Source organism: Lissotriton vulgaris, chromosome 2_1, assembly GCF_964263255.1.
Source record: "Lissotriton vulgaris chromosome 2_1, aLisVul1.2, whole genome shotgun sequence".
Classification (NCBI taxonomy): Eukaryota; Metazoa; Chordata; class Amphibia; order Caudata; family Salamandridae; genus Lissotriton; species Lissotriton vulgaris.
In genome coordinates, this window is record NC_141687.1 from 781426433 (window position 1) to 781448513 (window position 22081).

A 22081-nucleotide genomic window follows, 5' to 3' on the forward strand; every position below is an offset into this window, starting at 1 on the left:
CTTCCTTTCCTGCGTGGATAGCAACTATGTTTTGAGAAGGTATACACTCAATTAATTGAGCTGGTTGTGACAGGTGGGGCCGACGGGCAGTCAATTTTGGGGACTGACACTTATTTTTATTCTTCAGACTTGGAGCAAGAGGGAGAAAAATATACAAGAATGGGAAAGAAGGAAAAGAAAAAGAGGGGAAGAAAGCAGGGAGGAAAAAACCTGAAAGACTACAATAAAGGAGCAGGCAGCGTCTGGTGGTGGCCGGAAGAGGCATGGGATGGAATTCAGACTACTCTGTATTCACCATCTCTGATATTCCATAGCTTTGGCCACTGGATTCTTGGTGAAACACTGGGCCTCATCACTTTTTCTATTACAAATTAAGCATGGTCTTAACTTGCCGACCCTGTAGAGGGGCTTAAAAAATGTCAATTAAGAAAATATTTCCCACATAACCCATGGTAGCTTCTTGTGTGTAGAATATGCTCAGTCCGCACAATAAAAGTGTCTTTAGTACAACCATAACATTTACACATAACTCACAATCCAAAAGACAATCCTGCCTTCAAAATGGATTTGCCCAGATGTGATGGTGTGCAGGATACTAATAGCTGGTTTAACTTCTGAAGGTCTTTAAATACTAAATCAGCATACACGTCACAAACTACACATATCCAACCCGCTGAGGCAGCTAGACTCCAAGAAAAGAAAAAAAAAAGCAGAAGTAGGATTTGGGGAAGCTATGAGACAAAGGCCTCAACTTTTACAAGACAGTAATTAAAAGAATATGCTTCAAGCTTAACATCTCACGTAACATCAACAGATCAGCATCTTTGATAGCATTATATGTAAAAGTACCCTAAATAACAAAAGATAATAATAAATATACACCACTTTGAGAAAAGATTAGAGCTCAATTAATGCCCATAAATCCAGGTGACATTCCACGCATGTAGCTATTGGAGATCCAATGTTGATTAAAGTGAAGCTCTATCAACTTTCTTTGAAGCAACTTTCAACATGAAAGACGAATCTGCTCCTTCTAAACAAATATATTCATTATTTAATTTAAACCATCCCAACCTGATATAACAATACAGACATTACAAATCAGAACTTACTCTCTCCTTCAACTGGTTCACTTCTGCTACGGTTACAGCATGCTTAAGCTGAAGCTAAAAATAAAGAACATGTATTTAAAAAGCTGTCTTTTCATATAAATATTCACATCTAAGAATCAGTTGCCTAGGATACAGATTAACAAGTTACTTACCTTCGGTAACACTATCTGGTAGAGACAGCATTCCTTACCTTTGAACTTCCAGGCATCAGGCTGGATCCGGAAGATTTTTCTTAGCAGTATCGTTGCGCGCTGGTAGGTGGCATTGGTCGACCACGTGTGACTTTGTCTGTGTCATGTTCCTCATTGTTGTGACGTCAGCGTCATCAATATAATATCCACTCTGGAGCGCGGACATCAATACTTTTCACAACTTTCCATGCCAGAAACGCAAAGTCATAATGTGACTGACTATGGTGTGTTAAGAAATTAACAGCTAGGGCCCTGACGGGGAACATCCTTGATCTTTAAAAACAATCCCGCATTGCAGGGAGGATGGGTGGGTTGGTAAGGAATCTGCGGCTGGATCATGTCTACCAGATAAGGTGTTACTGAAGGCAAGGGACTTGTCTATCTGATAGAGACATCTGGCCGCAGATTCCTTACCTTTGAATAGATACCCAAGCAATACCATCCCCAGAGGAGGGACTGCGGAAAGGTTTCGACCAGAAAATCCTGCAAAACAGAGCAACCCAACAGGCCTTCTCTGCAAACCTGTGAATCCAGACCGCAGTGTCTGGTGAATGTGTGCAGTGATTCCTACATGGCTGCTAGCCAGATATCAGATACAGAAACACCATGCTGAAGCGACATGGTGGGTGCTTCTGCCCTGGTGGAATGTGCTCTAAGCCCTTCTGGGAACTCTTTCTTCAATAAGGCGTAACAGATTTTTATACAGAGGATAACCACGCGGGAAATAGTCCTCTTGTGGACAGCGTGCCCTTTCTTTGGATCCACATAACCTACAAAGAGTTGGTCATCCAACTGGAAATCTCTGGTTCGATCGAGGTAGAATGATAAAACACTCTATTTTGGGTCCAGATGATGGAGATGCTCCTCTTTCTTGGAAGGGTGCGGCGGTACATAGAAGGTGGGTAAAGTAACCGACTGCCCCAAATGAAAGGGTGTCACCACCTTAAGCAGAAAAGATGTTCTTGTGCGGAGCACCACTTTGTCTGGAAAGACCATCAGGTAAAGAGACTATGAAGACAGTGCATGCAGTTCACTTACTCTTCTGAAAAGAGGTTATTGCCACCCAAAAACTGTTTTGATGGTGAGCAATCGCAGGCAGAAGTTGTGCAAGGGCTTAAAAGGAGCACACATCACAAAGGTGAGAATCAAATTAAGGTCCCACGGAGGAATAATAAAAGGTGAAGAAAGAAACAAGTGGGTTAACCCTTTCAAGAATCTCTGCACTAGAGGTCATTTGAAAAGAGAGGGCTGATCAGACAATCGAAGAAAAGAGGAAAGGGCCGAAAGATAGCCCTTCAATGTGCCCAGAGCAGAGCGTTCCTGGGCCAAGGAAAGTGTAAACAGAAGTACTTCAGATAAAGGAGCAGTTAGGGGGGTCAATAGACCAGTCTGTACAATATTTACAAAATTTGTTCCATCTGCAGGCGTATACAGATTTTGTGGAGGTTCGCCTGGCTGCCAAAATAACCTCACAGACTTCAGAAGGGAGGTTGAAAGGTGTAAGCTGTTGCCACTCAAACTCGACGCAAGGAGGCGGAGAGTGGACAGTTTCGGGTGGAGAATCCTCTCTTGCTGTGGCGACAGAGGATCCTTTCGAAGGGGCAACCTGATCGGAGGATCGATACTCATGTCTAGAAGCTTGGGATACCAAACTCTCCATGCCTAGTCCAGAGCCACAAGAATAAGTTGTGCCCAGTTGCTACTGATCTTCTTGAGCACTCTGGGCAGGAGTGGTATTGGCAGAAAGGCATATAGGAGGCCTGAGGTCCAATCTTGGCGAAAAGCACCACAAAGCGAGAGCCGCATTGGAAACTCCAATGTGAAAAACTGCGGATATTGCTCTCTCTCTACGGAGGGGTACTGATCTAACTGAGGCTCTGCCTACCGCTGAAAGAGACCTTGTGCCACCTCCGGATGGAGACGGCATTCATAATCTGCGATGGACCTTCGGCTGAGCTTGTCCACCCTGGCGTTCAGAGAACCAGGCAGGTGTTGAATCATCAGGGGAAATACCCTATTGTTCCAGCCAAGTCCAGAGCGGCAGGGCCTCTTGACAGAGTCCACAACCACACCCCGCCCGGTTTGTTGCAGTACCACATGGTGGTAGTGTTGTCCCTGAACACCTGTAAGTGCCTTCCCTTTATAGACAGCAAAAAGGCTTTCTGTGCCAGTCGGATCGGCCGAAGCTCCAACAGACTAATATGGAGCTTTGCTTCTGCCTGAGACCAGAGTACTCTGATCTCCACCTCCCCCAGAGGGCCAACCAATCCCAGAAGGGACACATTCGTCACTACTGTGAGATCTGGGTGGAGAAGGGAGAGGAATCTGGCCTTGAACCAATAGCGGTCTGTTAGCCACCACTGCAGGTCTCTCGCCGTGCCCTTTGAAATCTGAAACAGGTCGGTGAGATTTCGTTGATTTTGTGCCCATTGGACCTTCAGGTCCCACTGCAGAGCCTGCATGTGCCACCGTGCATGGGTCACTAGCAGGATGCAGGAGGCCATGAGGCCCAACAGCCTCAGAGTCATTCTCACCGAAATCCAGGATCGAGGCTGAAACATTGGTATCATTGCCTAAATATCCTGGACTCACCGTTCTGGAGGATAGGCCTGAAACTGCACTGTGTCCAGGACTGCTCTACTGAAAGGGAGCATTTGAGAGGGGGTCAGGTGTGACTTCGGCCTGTTGATGGTGAACCCGCGCAAACGCAGGAGGTTTTCCCTAGTCTGGAGTTGGGAGACAACTGTTTGGGGAGAGCCCACCTTCGAAAACCAGTTGTCGAGATAGGGGAAGACTGGAACCCCTGATCTCCGCAGATGGGCTGCGACCACAGCCATCACATGTGTGAACACCCAAGGAGTGCTGGTTAGGCCGAAGGGGAGCACTGCAAAGTGAAAATGCTTGTGGCCACTGTAAACCGCAGGTAGCGACGATAGGCAGGACGTGAATATGAAAATAGACATCTTGCAAGTCCAACGTCACCAGTCAGTCTCCTGGGTCCAAAGCAGGAAGGACCTGAGCTAGGGTGAGCATCTTGAACTTATTTTTGAGAAAGTAGTTGAGGACACGGAGATCTAGTATAGGACGAACGCCTCTATCCTTCTATGGGACCAGAAAGTAGCGGGAGTAACAACCACAGCCCACTTCTGCAGAAGACAATGCGCCACATTAAGTGGAAGCTTGGACCACCAAACTTCGTGGTGTGGGGTGGGTGGTGAGGAAATGTGGAGCAGGGTAATGGTGGCAGGCAATCCTCCTATTTAAAGGAGCACCTGTGCTGGGTTTGAACCAGGTATCCAAGAGAACGTCCATCAGGGTCTCACTAGAAGTCAGCAAGGGTTCCAAGCTGGAGACCCCAGCTGCAAGACATCTGTCAAGAGATTAGTATTGACTGCCACCATAGGGAGCTGCAGGTCCAGGACCTCCGCAGCCTTACACACCACTATAGCAAGTGATGCCCCCTCCTCCGTAGCTGGGGTAGGTGGAGACCGTATGCTAGAGTCTGGGGAGGTGTCTAAACCACTGGCATCATCCAGTTACTCATACCAGTACATCTCTTGTGGTTGCTAGATCCTGCTCCCCCTCCCAATCCTCTTCATCCATCCCCAACCCTTAAGAAAAGGGTAGGTTGAATGACATTGGTGCTGTACGGCTCCTTCGGCACCCGGCTCCGTTTCGTCGGGTATGAGGAATGGGGAGGCACCGGTGACACCGTGGACTGCGGTGCCGGGAAAGCTAGCTGTGGAGGTGCGACCGGCGCCTGTCCAGGATCGGGTCCAATAGGAGGCCGTGGTGCCAGGGCTGGAGTCGTAGGTACGGAATCCATGGGTACTTCATTATCTGAGCCTGCGGGTCTCGAAGGTGCCCCGGCAGAGTCAGACCTTCCAAATATGGTGCATATTGCATCGAAAAACTCTTTAAGCTTGGGGGGGGGTGGTCCCTCCCAGATTTAGAAAGGGAGGAAAATGTGGAGCCGACCTAGGCACCAGCTCCGCAGAGCTGGGCCTCGAACGCAAAGGTTCCTCCACCGCATTGCGAGACGGGCGGGTAAAGTCAAAGCACGCTTCGATTTCTTGTTCTTTTTGAGGTGCCGCTTACCTGACTTCGATGAAGAGGACTTTCGATTCACCGGAACGGTGCTCAGACCTTCCTCTAAACTGACATCTGAACCGGGATCGAGACCGACTAGGCTACCTCTGCGGTGCCGGACACCGGGCCACGAGCAGCTTTAGGGACTTCTCCCTCAAAGCTTTCGGCGCCATAGCCTGGCAATCGGAGCACGACTGAGTCGTGGTTGCGCTCCAGGCACAAAAGACCAACTAAGTGAGGGTCCTTGACCGACATGGCGCAGTGATAGGCGGCACACGGCTTGAACCTCTACATCTTCTCGGATGTCAACCTACACACCAAAATGAGTCGACCAAAAGTCAAAAAAAGTGTCAAAAACTGACAAGGGGTAGCTCTCAACGGATCTGTGCCTGCTGGCACGGAAAAATAAAGAACTGACGTCAGCAATCCAGAGTGACTGTTACATTGACGACGTGGACATCACAACGACGAACACGACACTGACGACTTCACATGGAGTCGACTGAAGCCACCTACTGGTGTGCAGGGGTACTGCTAAGAAAAATCTTCCGAATCCAGTGTGACGCCTGAAAGTTCAAAGGTAAGGAATCTGCAGCTACATGTGTCTAACAGATTCTAAAATGCATAACAAACGATAGTACTTTTTGGTCAATCGATAGGGTTTGATAATTTTCTGCAAAATGTACCTCAAACTCACCAGTCCATCTTAGTGGTTTCAGTGTAATGTGTGTAAAATTAGTTATTACAGTCTGTTAATAGGCACTCCTAACTAACAAAGCAAGAGTATAGCCACCAATTTTTTTTACAACCAAACATTCATTTAATTCATTTAAGTGGACAATAAAACACCGCAAATAAATAGTTTACAATACTCGTTTAGCCCGTCTTAAAAATGCCCGTTAAGGGAATTTAAAAAATATTTTTTTCATGGGTGTCAAATTTAATGAAACCTGGGAAACAACCAGAACTCAAAATAGCTACTTGGGATAAATAAAACATACATTTTCATTTTGAATTAAAAACTTGGGACAGAAGGAGGAATACTCCTGGGCTAGATACTGAATCAATATCTAAACCGGAGAGCCCTATACTTCAATTGGGAACCTGCTTCTTCGATCAAGCCTGTCATAATAAGGTGCCGGTTTACAACAATAAAACAAAAGCTGAAGCTACTCTTCCATTTTCAGAGCGGTCTGGTAATGCAGGTTCTATCGAAGGAAAGAAGAATGTATTTAAGTGTGTGCCTCAGACAAACAGCATGGTCTGCTGAGCCGTCAGAAGAAGCATTCCACTGGTGCCAGTAGAAGCCATTATAAACAAACGTTTAAGACAGCAAAAGAATTTTGGTTCGAGAAACTTGGCTGGGATAGTAACTTCTAAGAGTCCGAAGTGGTCAGTAATCTATAGTGACACAAAACTATTTGATTTTACACACAGCTGAGCCCAGTAATTTTAGGAACAAATGCTTGTGACCCAGCACTTTCTCTCCAAGAGGTCCTGCAAACATGTGCACTAGAAGAGAGAACATCTATGGGTGGTGACTGGTCTGAAAACATGAGAACAGATGGGAGGGAGGGCCGTGGCACGGGTAAGCATTTCGGATCACAAAAGTGACCAGTACAATATATCTTTCATCCACACATGTAAGTAACTGTCTCACAACAAACTATGGCTGCTTTTGGTGTCAGACTCTTACTCAACAACTAGAGGAGTCAGAGCTTCAGAGACATCAGCTGATTTCGGAAACTGAATACACAAGGACATGGAGGAAAAAGGTTGTTGAAGCCAAAATGCAGATTGTGTAGATAAAGGAGTGGCAAAGAATATTCATCGACCAAATGTATTTGTTGAAACCAGTTATACACAACGCAAGTCAGAGGGTTGCAGAGCTACTGAAACAAAAAAAGTAATGCACAGTTTCTAAAAGTAGACAAAGGAAAATGAGTTACTTACTTGTAACTACCCTTCTCCAGTACTGGTATCTTTCATAGATTCACATGCTTGAATCATCCCTGTCGTAGTGGGAGTCCCACGGTATACATATAAAAGCAGTAGATAAAATTGCCATAGGCTACCATGCAATGAAAAGTCAGTGAAAAAGCCTATCTACCTTCTTTTGTAAAAAAAGAACCAAATCCAACCACCCTCCAGAACAATCCCAAGAGAGGCTAGGTTCCTCAGATTTTCCGCTAGAGAATAAAGGAAGGCTCTCCAGGGAGGAGGGTGGGTCGCATGTAAATCTATGAAAGATACCAATACTGGAGTTACAGGTAAGTAACTCATTTTGTTCTCCAATATTGGACCTTTCATCGATTCACATGCTTGAATCAAAGTAGCTAGCAGTATTGTAAACATGTATGTTTATCAGTACTGTAATAAAAATCTATGTACCTTGGAGGATGGTGGGTTATAACATATATGCCAATATACAAACCATGGTGAGATAGTAATTAACAACATATCAATCGTATAAACATATTATATATATATATATATATTTTTTTTTTTTTCAAAAGTGCCCCTGAACACAAGGACGCCACTCCGCTGGTGCAGTGTAACAACACTCTTTATTTCAAAAGGGCTGCAGAGTTGGTCCGGTTTTCATACATCCCCCGACGCGTTTCGAAGCTCCTGCTTCTTCTTCATGGGGTCCTGGGCAGCACGTGACGGAATTGACTACAGCTGTCGCTTTTACCCGAACTGCATGCTCTCCCTGGTGAGGCATGCTGGGGGCTGTAGTCCAGTTTGCCCCTTCAGTGGGGTCCGTGATGTGCCATAATGTTAATGCCTCTAAAAGTTCATTTCACAGCCCTCCAGTGGGCTCCCGGCACACAAATCAGCCCTGCAATTATGACGCACCAGCGCTGAATTCAGGCAGGAAAGGCTCCTGGTGCGTCATAATTGCAGGGCTGATTTGTGTGCCGGGAGCCCACTGGAGGGCTGTGAAATGAACTTTTAGAGGCATTAACATTATGGCACATCACGGACCCCACTGAAGGGGCAAACTGGACTACAGCCCCCAGCATGCCTCACCAGGGAGAGCATGCAGTTCGGGTAAAAGCGACAGCTGTAGTCAATTCCGTCACGTGCTGCCCAGGACCCCATGAAGAAGAAGCAGGAGCTTCGAAACGCGTCGGGGGATGTATGAAAACCGGACCAACTCTGCAGCCCTTTTGAAATAAAGAGTGTTGTTACACTGCACCAGCGGAGTGGCGTCCTTGTGTTCAGGGGCACTTTTGAATAATATATATATATTTATTTATTTATTTATTTTCACTGAAAAAACATAGGTTTCACACATGTTATAGTTAGCTGGACATTTCACTCATACAAAACCATTGAAATTCCCCCATTAAAGTTAGTTCAGCTAACTAGAACATGTGAAACCTATGGTTTTTTTCAGTGAATTTTTAAGGTTTTTTAAATGGCAATTCCCTACTATAACGTGGCTAAAACCTATGATTTTTTTCAGTGAATGTCAAAGGTTTGTTAAATGTCAATATCTAACTACAATATCCCTATAACCTATAGTATTTCTTAAGTAAAATTTAAAAACACGTGTATACTTTATATAGTAAAAATAAAAACTTAACAGTAGTGTTTTTTTACTAATAATTATACCTCCAGGTTTTATGGTATTTATTTTTTGGGACATTTCCATCTATATTTATCCATATTTTAAAAAAAATAATAATTGTAAATCTATTTACACATATATTTCGGATTTTGTAAAAAAAAAAAAAAAATCATAAATTAGTATGTTTCCACATTTATTTTACTGATAAATATGCACTCATGGCTGAAAGAGTGAACATTTTCACTCATGTAAACACTTACATGATAAACTATACACAATCTTCATATTAAAATGTGCAACTTTTATTAGACGAGGATATATATTGCTCTTTAAGGATCTTTTCTAAAAGTCTTTTATTGTTTTGACCCTTTTACTTTTAGAACAGACCTATTGCCCTACTACTCATCATTGACAGCATTCACAAACGCTTAACCCGTTTGTTGCTTCGAACGTTCTGCGCCAGTGCTGAACGTTCGAAGAAACTGGTGCGGCCGCGTCGGCCAACGGACGTGCGCAGCACTGGCAAGGTAGTGCTCACGACGACCGTTGGCCGACGGCAGCACTAAAGGGGTTAAAAAATAAGCCAATTTCCGTAATTATGCACAGTTTAAAATAAATACAAAGAGGAAAATAAATACTTTTCTGTTTGTATTTATCTGTAAACATCCGTAAAAACATAAATCAAGCAGCCCTACTTATAATTTAAGAATATTTTCAACTTAATTAGCAGTAATTAACATATAAGTGTGGTAAAAGTATGACAGCAACTATAATACCGGACTTTCAACAACACCGTTCACAGTTCGATTCAATAGTCCATCAGCATATTAGCCCCAAGCGCCAGCACACCTTTCCGAGGGTAGGTTTACGATTTACAAATGCTAGCATTTTTTTAAATTAAGAAGTATAATAATAACAAATATTAATCCTTTTTTCTTCTTCTAATGTTAATGATATTTTTATTATATCTTCTATTTAGATGTTTTTAATCATGAAAATGCAAAGAACACAGTTTACCCAAGTAACACTTTTTAAACTCTCCAACGTATGTAGATAATACCTTATACGTGTTACTATCAAAATCGAAACCTTTACAGCTTCACAGTTTGTAACTTTTCTCAACATGTGCAGAAGTAAAACAGTTAAAACGTGAGCACGTGTAAACTGCAAAACGTGCCATCTAAATAGGCGGAGCCACATCTTCCTTCCGTAGACTACTAAACAACCAAAAACTATATAAACCACACCTACTGTGCAATTAGTTTAGTTTTCGAGAGTTATTTCTGAGTCGCCAATCTGTGTTGCAGGTTCCGTTTTCTAGTATCGGATTCTCTTTTTGCGTCAACAAACATATTCAGGAGTTGTAAGTTGTTTCAATATGGCATAGGCATAGTACTTGGTTATAATTTGTAGCTATTTGTCAATATTTAAACATTTATATCTAGAAAGAAATGTTATTGCATGTTTTTTGCTTTTTCTCTAACGTCAGCAACTTGTTTTTAAAAACAGATAGATTACAACAACATTGCTCCTTTTCTGGCTCCTTTCAGCGTATATATTGTGACTTTTTATATTATAATATTGACACTGTACTTCGCTTGAGAGGTGTTGGTGACCCGTCAACGCAAACCCTAAACATTTACAATCAACGTCACCATCATCCAGTTGTTATTGTGTTTTCCCCTAGAGATCATATATTGTTAATATGTATGTTATAACATTAACAGTTATGGTAATCTCAGTGGAGTTCATGATCCGTCGTCACAAAGAGTAACAATATGTAAGCAGCGTTACCGGTTTCCCCCTTATGATCATGTGCTGTGAGAATATATACATATTATACTTCTGACCGTCATGATCTCAGAGGAGTTTATGACCTGTCGCCACGAAGATCAAACTTTTTCACCTCCCGGAGAAAACAATTTCAGTAAATAATTACTGCTCGTAAGTATTTCATTATGGATGTTCTGTTAAATATATAACTTTATTTTCCTTTTCTTCTTACTGTAACAATGGTATCAATCGTTATATTATAATAGATTGTCCTATTGCTACAGAAGAGGAATAGGAGATTTTTCAGCGCCATCTGTAATATAACTTTCAAATATTAAAAAGTACTTGATCAGATATTTTTTTCAAGAAATAGATTTTAAGAAACTGCATAACAAAAAAATAGCTATCATGCATACACATTGTTACTTTAAATATTTTATAAACCCTACATTTCTGAATGTTATTTTCTAATGTCTATTCTTATTTGCGGTTCCTATTCACCTTCTCTGTAAAGAATAAATAGGACCTGTACTATATAATATAAGAGTACCATCCTATATATTCTTTAGTGAGTATGTGATTTGTTAGCGGAACAGTCTGCAACCTCTAAGCACTACGACAGCACGTTCCTGAATTGTACAGAATACTAATTTGAAAAATATTAATGCATACATTTCTATGTAATATGAAGTCACTTGTATTTAACTGTTTTTTACTTGTTCTCTTGATCTCGGATAATGTAGTGCGGGAGCGTTTGTTGTAGCACTTCTATTCTACTTTATCAAAAAGTAACTGATGCCCTCTTACATCATCGAGAATGTGGGGCAACACTTTTACAAACTGTAGCAGAAAAAAGAAGGATATAGCAACGCTTAACTGATATTTTATGAAATTCCATTTTTAATTGTCACCCCTTTCATATATACAGCGACAGTTTCTGAAGAAAGTTTATTTGTATTTGCTTAATAAAAACTGTTTCAAACCTAGACTGAATTGTTTGCTGCGCAACCACACCTCCCCATCAGGAAAGTAAAAACCACATTAAATGTAAATAGTACTCCTAAGAAGTATGTCACCCACAAACTTGATGAAAAAAACAGCGCAAGACACTGTCATTTTTCCGCCGTGATTTACACGTCACAAAGCAATGATATAAATGGCCCTTGAAACATATAAAAGCTATTTTTTGCGTCATAATCCCTCTCCACCACCTTATGGGCACTGTACAGAGTTACGAAAATGCTACTTACCAGTATGCATCTGTTCTTGGCATGTAGGGCTGCTGACATTCATATCTGTGCATAGATCGCAGCCTAGAGTTGGGTCCGGATGATTGCACATTGTTGTCCTGGAAGAGTCTTAGAAGTATCACGAGATAGGTGGCTCCTCCTCTGGACTACAGTGCGCATGGGCATCGACTCCATCCTCAGATTGTTTTTAGCCATTGTGGCCAAGATGGAGTGGAACTCCGTGAATGATGACCATGATAGAAGTATGTGTAAATTCTGCAGCTGCTACAGGCGCCGGGGAGGAGGGCGGGCGATATGAATGTCAGCAGCCCTACATACCAAGAACAGATGCATACTGGTAAGTAGCATATTCAGTTCGAGGCATGTGGGCTGCTGAATTTATATCTGTGCATAGAATACATAGCAGTCCCTCCATTAACGGCGGTCGCCCGTGCCAGCTGCAGCAGTTTGGAAAAGTGTTTTTAGAACAGCCTGCCCTACAGCTGCCTGCTGTTTGGAGTGCACATCAACACAATAATGCTTTGTAAATGTGTGTGTGGTAGACCATGTGGCTGCTCTACATATGTCTTCCAAAGGAATATTTCCAAGGAATGCCATGGAGGTCCCCAACTTTCTGGTGGAGTGGGCCCTCGGTGGAATGGTGAGAGTACGCGTGGATTTCAGATAGCAGATCTGGATACATTTAACAATCCACCTAGCAATACCAGCCTTGGAAATGGGGTTACCTTTGTGGTGTGAGTTGCTTAGTTTTCTCAAAATCCTTGGTTCTATCGATGTAATACATCAGGGCCCTCTTGACGTCAAGGGTGTGGAGCATTCTCTCCGCCAATGACTCAGGATTCTGGAAGAAAACAGGCAATTCAATAGTCTGGTTGATATGGAATTGAGACACAACCTTAGGAAGGAATTTAGGGTTAGTGCGAAGTACTACCCTGTTAGAATTAATTTGAATAAATGGCTCTTGGATCGTTAGTGCTTGCAGTTCACTAACACGCCGCAGCGATGTAATCGCTATGAGGAAAGCCATTTTCCACGTCAAGAATTGAATCTCGCAGGAATGCATTGGTTCAAAGGGAGGACCCATCAGCCGGGTGAGGACCACATTGAGGTTCCACTCCGGAGCTGGTGGAGACCGGAGGAATGACTCGTTTGAGTCCTTCTAGAAAAGCCTTAATGGCAGGCACTCTGAAGAGTGAGAGGTACTGCCTGTTCTGGGGATAAGCGGCCATTGCAGATAGATGTATGCGAATGGAAGCATAGGCCAGATTACATTTGTACAGATGGAAAAGGTAACAGATGATATTCTGAATAGACGCATCTAGCGGGTTAATGTTGTGGTCTGCACAATAAATGACAAACCGCTTCCATTTTGCCGCATAGCATGCTCTGGTGGTGGGCTTCCTTGCCTCCCGAATGATGTCCATGCAGTCAGAAGGCAAGTGCAGGTAGCCAAGCTCTAGGACTTCAGGAGCCAGATCGCCAGGTTGAGCTGTTGCGGATCTGGATGCTGAATGTCGCCATGGCTCTGCGTCAGAAGGCTGGGTGTGAGACGTAGCCTTTGATGCGGTACCACGGACAGTTCTAGGAACGTGGTGTACCATGGTTGGCGAGCCCACGTTGGAGCAACCAGGATGAGAGTCATCGAGTGCTGCCTGAGTTTGCGTGCCATCAGCGGTGCTGGGGGAAAAGCGTACGCAAATTAGCCTGACCAGTTCATCCATATCGCATTGCCCTGCGACTGTGGATGTGGGAACCTAGCGGCGAAGCTTGGCATTTTGCGTTCTCCCTTGTGGCGAACAGGTATATCTCTGGATGACCCCACCTTTGGATGTACGGTTGGAGTACTGATGGATGTATCTCCAACTCGTGCATCTGGTGGCTGTGCCTGCTGAGCAGGTCCGCCATCTGATTTTCCTTGCCCGGGAGGTGTTCCGCCATGAGGAAGATGTTCCTCTGAATGGCCCACTTCCACATGCTCTGAGCCAGAGGAGACAGCTGCGGAGAGTGTGTTCCTCCCTGCTTTTGAATGTAGTACATAGCTGTCATGTTGTCCATCCGGATCACCACGACCTTGTTGCACAGATGTACTTTGAAGGCTTTCAGTGCCATGAAGATTGCCATCAGTTCGAGAACATTGATGTGCATCTTCCGTTGTTGTTGCGTCCATAGTCCCTGCACTGTGTAATGGAATACATGAGCTCCCCATCCCTGGAGAGAGGCGTCCGTAGTCAGGATGATCTGTGGCACAGGCTCTTGGAACGGTTGGCCCTTGCAAAGGTTTCGTGGATTCCACCAATGCAGAGAGTTGTATGCCCGACCGCTCACCAACACTAGGTCTTTTAACTGCCCATGAGCCTGAGTCCACTGAAGCGGGCGCATATGTAGTATCGCGTGCGGGACTATGGAAATGCAGGAGGCCATCATGCCTATCAACTGCATGAACACTCTTGCTGGAAGCGAGTGTTGAGGTCTGAATTTTTGTATCAGCGATTGAATGCTGCTGACTCTCACTGAATTCGGCTGTGCTGTGGCCGCCAGAGTATTTATAGTCGCACCCAAATACTGCCGTATGTGGGCGGGTTGGATGTGGGATTTTGGGTAATTCAGTGAGAATCCCAGATCGTGCAGGAGGTGAATGGTGTGGGACATGTGGGCGGCACACTGCTGGGCTGACTTTGCCTGGATGAGCCAGTCGTCCAGATAAGGGTAGACGTGGATGTTCCGTCTCCTGAGATGCGCCGCCACTGTCGCCAGGCACTTCGTGAACACCCTGGGTGCCGTGGTGACACCGAAAGGCAAAACCTTGAACTGGTAGTGCTGGTTTTGGATGGTGAACCAGAGGTATTTCCTGTGTAAAGGGTGCAGTGGAATGTGAAAGTACGCATCCTTAGGTCCAAAGTTGCGAGAAAATCCCCCTGACTAAGCAACGGGAGCACTTGCTGCAGGGTCAGCATATGGAAGTGCTCCGAAAGGATGTAATGGTTGAGTGGCCTGAGGTCCAGGATGGGCCAGAGGGACCCGTCCTTCTTTGGTATTAAGAAGTACAGGGAGTAGACCCCTGTGCCTCTTTCTTGCATAGGCACGAGCTCTATTGCTCCTTTTTGCAGCATAACGGTGACTTCCTGCTGCAATAAGTGCAAATGCTCGGCCGACATAAGACGGTTTCTTGGGGGCATGTTGGGTGGAGTGGATGTTAACTCCAGACAATAACCGTACTGAATACGTTTCCTGACCCACCTGTCTGTGGTGATGGACTTCCAGACCGGCAGGAACTGCTGGAGTCTCCCCCCGACCTGTGTTGTGTGGTCAGGGGGCAGTGACAAGGCGTCACTGTTTGCTGGTGGCAGAGGATCTGGAGCTGTTGTTTCCACGACCTCTGCCCTTGGCGCTGTTGCCACGATATCCACCTCGACTCTTGTTGGTGTATGTGGACTGAGTGTTGCCCTTGTAGTACTGCGTGGACTGGGAGAGCTGGCCCCTCGAAACGCCTCTAGTGTTTGAGCGACGAAAAGACACCCCGAAACTGCTGGGACTGTAAGGCACCCATGGATTTCGCAGTCTGTGTCCTTTTTAATTTTCTCTAGGGTGGTGTCAACCTCTGGGCCAAACAGGTGATCTGGGTTGACTGTTTGGTTAAGGATGGTGGTTTGTATCTATGGCTTAAATCCAGAGATTCTCAGCCAGGCATGTCGCCGCAACATAACACTAGTGTTTATAGCCCTTGCGGCGGTATCAGCCGCGTCCAGAGCGCACTTAATAGAAGCGTTAGAGATCAGCTTCCCTTCCTGAATCAGCATCTCAGCCCCCTCCTTGTATTCATCAGGCAGGTGCTGCAACAGGGTCTCCAGTGTGTCGTAGTGTGCCCTGTGATAGCGCGCCAGAAGCGCTTATGTGTTAGAAATGCGCCAGATGTTGGCTGCCTGTGCTGCTACCCTCTTTCCCAGAGGCCTCAAAGACCTTGGATTCTTTGTCTGGGGGAGGCGCATCACCCGTAGTCTGAGAATTAGCCCTCTTCCGGGCATTCCAGACAACAAGGGAGTCCAGAGGCAACTGTCCTTTGATGTAGGTAGGATCAGTAGGCGCCGACTTGTACTTTTTGTCAATCCTAGGGTTTATGACCCTCGCCCTGGTAGGTTCTTTAAAGATCTCAGCAGCATGCTTTAAAACACCTTTCAGCATAGGCAGAGTCTTAACAGTTTTTTCTGAGACTGAGAAGGTATCAAAAAGGAAGTCGACATCCACAGGGTCAGCATGGAGCAGGACGTTGCGATTGTTTGCTGCCCGTTCAATGAGGGCATTGAAGGCTGCAGAGTCTTCTGTAGGGGATGTTTTTGCAGAAAACAGTTGAGGATCTTGTCCTGCTTGAGGATCCCCTGGGTCACCACCAGCGGCCCAGGGTTCGTTGGTATCCTCAGGGTCTGTATAGTTAGGATAACTGTACTCATCCCCCTCTCCAGCGTCCACATCAGAGTAAGTGGGCGAAACATTATGAGTCTGTGGGGAAAGTGGTTCCACCAGAAGAGGAGTGAAAGCAGAGTCCTTCTTCTTGAGAGGGATCTTGTAAGACTCCATTGGGCGTTCAGGGGCGATTTTCCGCTTGTGGAGGGAAAGCCTGCCCGTTTCGGCATCAATGAATTGTTCCTGATTCTCTTCCACTGAAGGTCGTCGAGGATGTGGGCCGGGGACCACCGCTGACGACTTCGGCGCCGAGGAGACCTTCTCGGGCACTCTGGCGACTGCCTTAGGAGCAAAAGCCTTCCGCGCCGTCTTTGGCGGCAACGTGAAGTGGATGGGCGTGGACGCTTTTAGTGGTTTCTCCACCGGCTTCGTAGGCGGAGGATCCTTCGGACCGGCCGACGCGGTTCCGTCCCTGATGCGCTGCAGGGAGTCCGTCACCTTCTTGGTGAACGCGGCGGATGGGCGTGCCGGTTCAATGGAATCCCTCGAGGCCACACCTGGAGTCGACTCTCGGGGCGCCGTGCCCTTAGCCCTGTCCTGCTGACGCGGGGTCGCGAGAACCTTCAGGTCATCCAGCCGTTTCTTCGGGACACCGAAAGCTTTCTTCGGATCGCCGATAGGCTTTTTCGGGTCGCTGAGGCCTTTGCCGATGTCGACCGTCTTCGGCGCCGACGCGCTCGACTCGACCACCTTCCCCTTAGACTTCGGCGCGGCAGACTTCGTCTCGACGCCCTTGACTTGAGCCTTCGGCTCGACAGCCACCTTCGGCTTCTTCGGCGCCGAGGGCTCCGAGGCCTTGGAGCCGACCAAAGCGATGCGCACTTTTGGTTTCGAGGACAGCACCTGCGCAGTGTCTGGAGTCGAGACCGTAGGTTTCACTTTTGGTTTCGATTTTCTAGGGAGTGGCTCGGCAGCAATGTCCGTGGCCGAGCCCGAAAGGCGGGGCCGTAGAACCCATAGTGAGATCTGGGGTAAGGCCCGAAGATCCCTCGACCTGAGCCTCATGAATTGGCACGGCCCCAGAGTCAGTTTGAGGAAGCTCCTCATCCGAGCTATCCTCCATGGCCCCGAGGGCCCCGTCGTCGTCTCCTACCTCGTCGACGACTCCTTCGGCCTCGAACATCTCTGCATCCGCGTCATAGTCGTAGTCTGACGCGGGGTTCAACTCAAATGTCCTGGATAGATTCGTCCTCGACATCCCCTGCATTGAAGATGTCCACAGGCGCCGGTGCAGCATGCTGGGCCTCCTGGCGCACAGCTCGTCGAAGCTTAAGCGTCTTCTTGGACCTGAAGCGTGAACAAGCCATACACTTGGCTTCATCGTGGTCCGGCAACAGACAATTGTTGCACACCGGGTGGACGTCGATGTGGGGATACTTCGAGTTGCAGACGGGAAATCTCTTGAATGGACTTCGGTCCATGATGGAAGGTCAATAGGTCTGGAGCGTCGACTGGGCCTTCCGCGCTGAGAGCACGCGGGTGTAGAGAATCCGGCTCGGAACCGAGCTGGAGAACTAAGACCGAACGCAAGACTATACCGACGTAATAGACTAAAGACCTTTTGGTCTCAAGAACGTTTTTATCGATTCCGACTAGAGGGAACCCAAAGACATCCGAACCCAATGGCGGAAAAGAACAATCTGAGGATGGAGTCGATGCCCATGCGCACTGTAGTCCAGGGGAGGAGCCACCTATCTCGTGATACTTTGAAGACTCTTCCAGGACAACAATGTGCAATCATCCGGACCCAACACTAGGCGGCGATCTATGCACAGATATGAATTCAGCAGCCCACATGCCTCGAACATAGTGTTCCTAACCTGCCCTCTACTACTTTCTTTTCCCATACTCCTTTGGAAATGATTCACAATATCACTGACAACAGTGAACCATTCCCACCCAATAAGGACCAAACTTGTGCTCGGAACACTTAAGCCAATAAAATGTCCATGTTGTTCCGCACAGGAGGAAGGAATGACTGCCAAAACGTATACTTTTAATACTTCACAGCCAATGAACATTAAGCTTCATAAAGTCCCGCTTGGAGAACGTTACCCTAATACTCCCCGAACAGGAAGGAATCGCTTACAAAACTTTTCCACTGACTTCTTCTACGACTAAAGTTTCCTATGAAAAGAAATGGAATATGCTACTTACCAGTATGCATCTGTTCTTGGCATGTAGGGCTGCTGAATTCATATCTTGTGCATAGATCGCCGCCTAGTGTTGGGTCCGGATGATTGCACGTTGTCTTGGAAGAGTCTTTGAAGTATCACGATATAGGTGACTCCTCCCCTGGACTACAGTGCGCATTGGCATCTTCTCCATCCTCAGATTGTTTTTCGCCATTGTGGCAGAGATGGAGATAGTAAAGTAAGAGATGGCCATGCCAAAGAGAATGCTGCAGCTGCTACAGGCACCGGGGAGGAGGGTGGACGATATGAATGTCAGCAGCCCGACATGCCAAGAACAGATGCATACTGGTAAGTAGCATATTCCGTTCGAGGCATGTGGGCTGCTGAATTCATATCTTGTGCATAGACTGTAAGCAGTATCTCCTCTAGCGGTGGATACCTGTGCCAGCTGCAGCCGTTTGAAAAAGAGTTTTGAGGGCAGCCTGGCATACAGAAGCTTGCTGTTTTGTTTGCACATCTACACAGTAGTGTTTTGTGAAAGTGTGTATGGTGGTCCATGTGTCTGCCTTACAGATGTCTTCAAGAGGAATATTTCCTAGGAAAGCCATGGATGCCCCCATTTTCCTTGTTGAGTGTGCTTTTGGGGGGACGGTTAAAGTGCGTTTTGCCTTTTGATAGCATATCTGAATGTATTTAACTATCCATCTGGCTATTTCTGATTTTGAAATTGGATTCCCTTTGTGTTGTGGTGCAAAGGCGACAAACAGTTGTTTCGTTTTCCTAAAGGATTTAGTTCTGTCCACATAATAAAGTAGAGCGCTCTTTACGTCTAGTGTGTGCAGGGCTCTCTCAGCTACTGACTGTGGATTTTGAAAGAACACTGGCAGCTCTATTGATTGGTTGATATGGAAATTGGATACAACTTTAGGCATGAATTTAGGGTTTGTTCTAAGAACCACCCTGTTGGCATGTACCTGCATGAAAGGTTCTTGAATTGTTAGCGCTTGTAATTCACTCAACTCTTCTGAGTGAGGTGATGGCCACTAAGAATGCAACTTTCCACATTAGGAATTGTAGTTCGCATGAATGTAAAGGTTCGAAAGGAGGGCCCTGAGTCTGGTAAGCACTATATTGAGATTCCAGACTGGGGAAGGGGGTGCCTAGGAGGAATCACCCTTTTCAAACCCTCCAAGAAGGCTGTGATTGCAGGTATTCTAAACAGTGAAAGGTGTTGCCTGTTTTGAAGGTATGCTGCTATGGCAGCGAGGTGTAGTCGTATTGAAGAGTATGCTAAGTTACATCTTTGTAGGTGCAGAAGTTAACATGTAATGTTTTGTATTGAAGCGTCTAAGGGGTTGATTTGGTTATTGTTGCAGTAAATAACAAATCTCTTCCATTTAGCTGCATAGCACGCTCGTGGGGTTGGTTTTCTTACCTCCCTAATGATATTCATGCAATCTGGGGGCAAGTTAAGGTATCCAAACTCTAAGACCTCAGGAGCCAGATCGCTAGTTCATTTGATTGGGATCTGGGTGTCTGATTTCTCCATGGTTCTGAGTTAGAAGATGAGGTGCAAGGCGCAGTCTTTGATGGAGAACTACTGATAGTTCCAGGAACGCCGTGTACCATGGTTGTCTCGCCCATGTGGGTGCAACTAGGATTAGTGTGAGGGAGTGTTGCCGCAGTTTGCGTGTCACCAGCGGGATCAGTGGTGCTGGCGGAAAAGCGTACGCAAATCTGCCTGACCAGTTCATCCATATCGCATTGCCCTGTGACAATGGATATGGGAACCTGGCGGCAAAGTATTGGAATTTCGAGTTTTCTTTTGTGGCGAACAGTTCTATTTCTGGGTGACCCCATCCTCGAAGAATGGCTTAAGGACCTGGGGGTGAATCTCCCATTCGTGTGGTTGCTGGCTGTGCCTGCTGAGCAGGGCGGCAACTTGATTGTCCTTCCCTGGAAGGTGTTCTGCTAGGAGAAAAATGTTTTTGGGAATCGTCCACTTCCAGATGCTTTGTGCCAGATGGGACAGCTGTGGAGAGTGCGTTCCTCCCTGTTTCTGGATATAGTACATCGCGGTCATGTTGTCAACACCGTCTTGCTGTACAAGTATTTCTGAAATGGTTTTAGGGCTAGGAATATTGCTAGCAATTCCAGTTGGTTGATATGCAGCCTTTTCTGTTTGTTTGTCCAGAGCCCTTGTACTGTGTATTGAAGGAGATAGGCTCCCCAGCCTGTCAGTGGTGCGTCCGCTGTTAGTACTAGTTGTGGAACCATCTCTTGGAACAGTCGCCCCTTGGAAAGGTTTTGTGGGTTCCACCACTGCAGAGAGTTGTGAGTGCGACTGTCTATCAACACTAGGTCTTTTAGTTGTCCTTGAGCCTGGTTCCATTGCCGTGCTAGGCATTCCTGCAATGGGTGCATCTGAAGTCTGGCATGGGGGACAATGAATATGCAGGAGGCCATCATGCCTATTAGCTGCATGAAGACTTGAGCCGGCAAAGAGTGTTGTGGCAGGAATTTGCAAATGAGTGTCTGCATACTGGCTATCCTCGCTGAGTTTGGATATGCCTTTGCTACTGATGTGTTTATGGTGGCTCCCAGGTACTGCTGTGTGTGGGACGGTTGCAGATATGATTTTGCGTAGTTGATTGAAAAGCCTAAGCTGTGTAGCAGCTGGATTGTCTGAGACGTGTGTGCTGCACATTGTTGGTACGATTTTGCTTGTATTAGCCAATCGTCCAGGTAAGGGTACACATGGACGTGCTGCCTCCTGAGATGTGCTGCCACTGTCGCTAAGCATTTTGTAAACACTATTGGAGCCATGGTAACCACGAAGGGCAAAACCTTGAATTGGTAGAGTTGACCCTCTATTGTGAATCTGAGGTATTTTCTGTGGGCTGGATGGATGGGTATGTGGAAATACGTATCTTTGAGATCCAGTGTTGCTAGGAAATCCTCTTGTGTAGCAACGGGAGCACTTGTTGTAGTGTTATCATATGAAAGTGCTCCGACAGCATGTATTGATTTAGGGGTCTGAGTTCCAATATTGGTCTGAGAGAGCTGTCCTTTTTGGGAATAAGGAAATATAGAGAGTATACTCCTGTCCCTTGCTGTTGGAAAGGGACTTGCTCTATGCCCCCCTTTTGTAGCATGCAGTTCACCTCTTGTTGTAACAGGGTGATGTGTTCTCTGGACGATGTCTGGGTGGTCTGTTTGGTGGTGTAGAAGTCAGTTCTAGGCAGTAGCCAGACTGGATAATTTCTCTCACCCACCTGTCTGTGGTAATTGCGTTCCAGACAGGTAGGAACTGTTGGAGTCTGCCTCCGACTGGTGTTAAGTGGTCTGGAGGTAGTGTAATAGAGTACTGCTTTGAGGCAGTGGAGGCTCTGGTGTTATTGCCTCCACGTCCTCTTCCCTTGGTATTGTTACCTCTGTAGCCTCCTCTGGTTGTGTTTTTGGTTTAGGAACCTTGTGTGTTACCTTTGTATGATGC

General features: G+C 46.1%; 1 protein-coding gene across 3 annotated transcripts in view; it reads right to left on the minus strand.

Annotated features, from left to right (window-relative positions):
* The window catches only part of LOC147731157 (neurabin-2-like), a 681485-nt gene that overhangs the window by 325813 nt on the left and 333591 nt on the right, over positions 1-22081 (minus strand). For all 3 annotated transcript variants that reach the window (XM_086956139.1, XM_086956141.1, XM_086956140.1), the window contains exon 7: positions 1113-1166. In XM_086956139.1, the coding sequence (XP_086812265.1) occupies positions 1113-1166 (54 nt within the window). The remainder of the gene's footprint in view (positions 1-1112; positions 1167-22081) is intronic.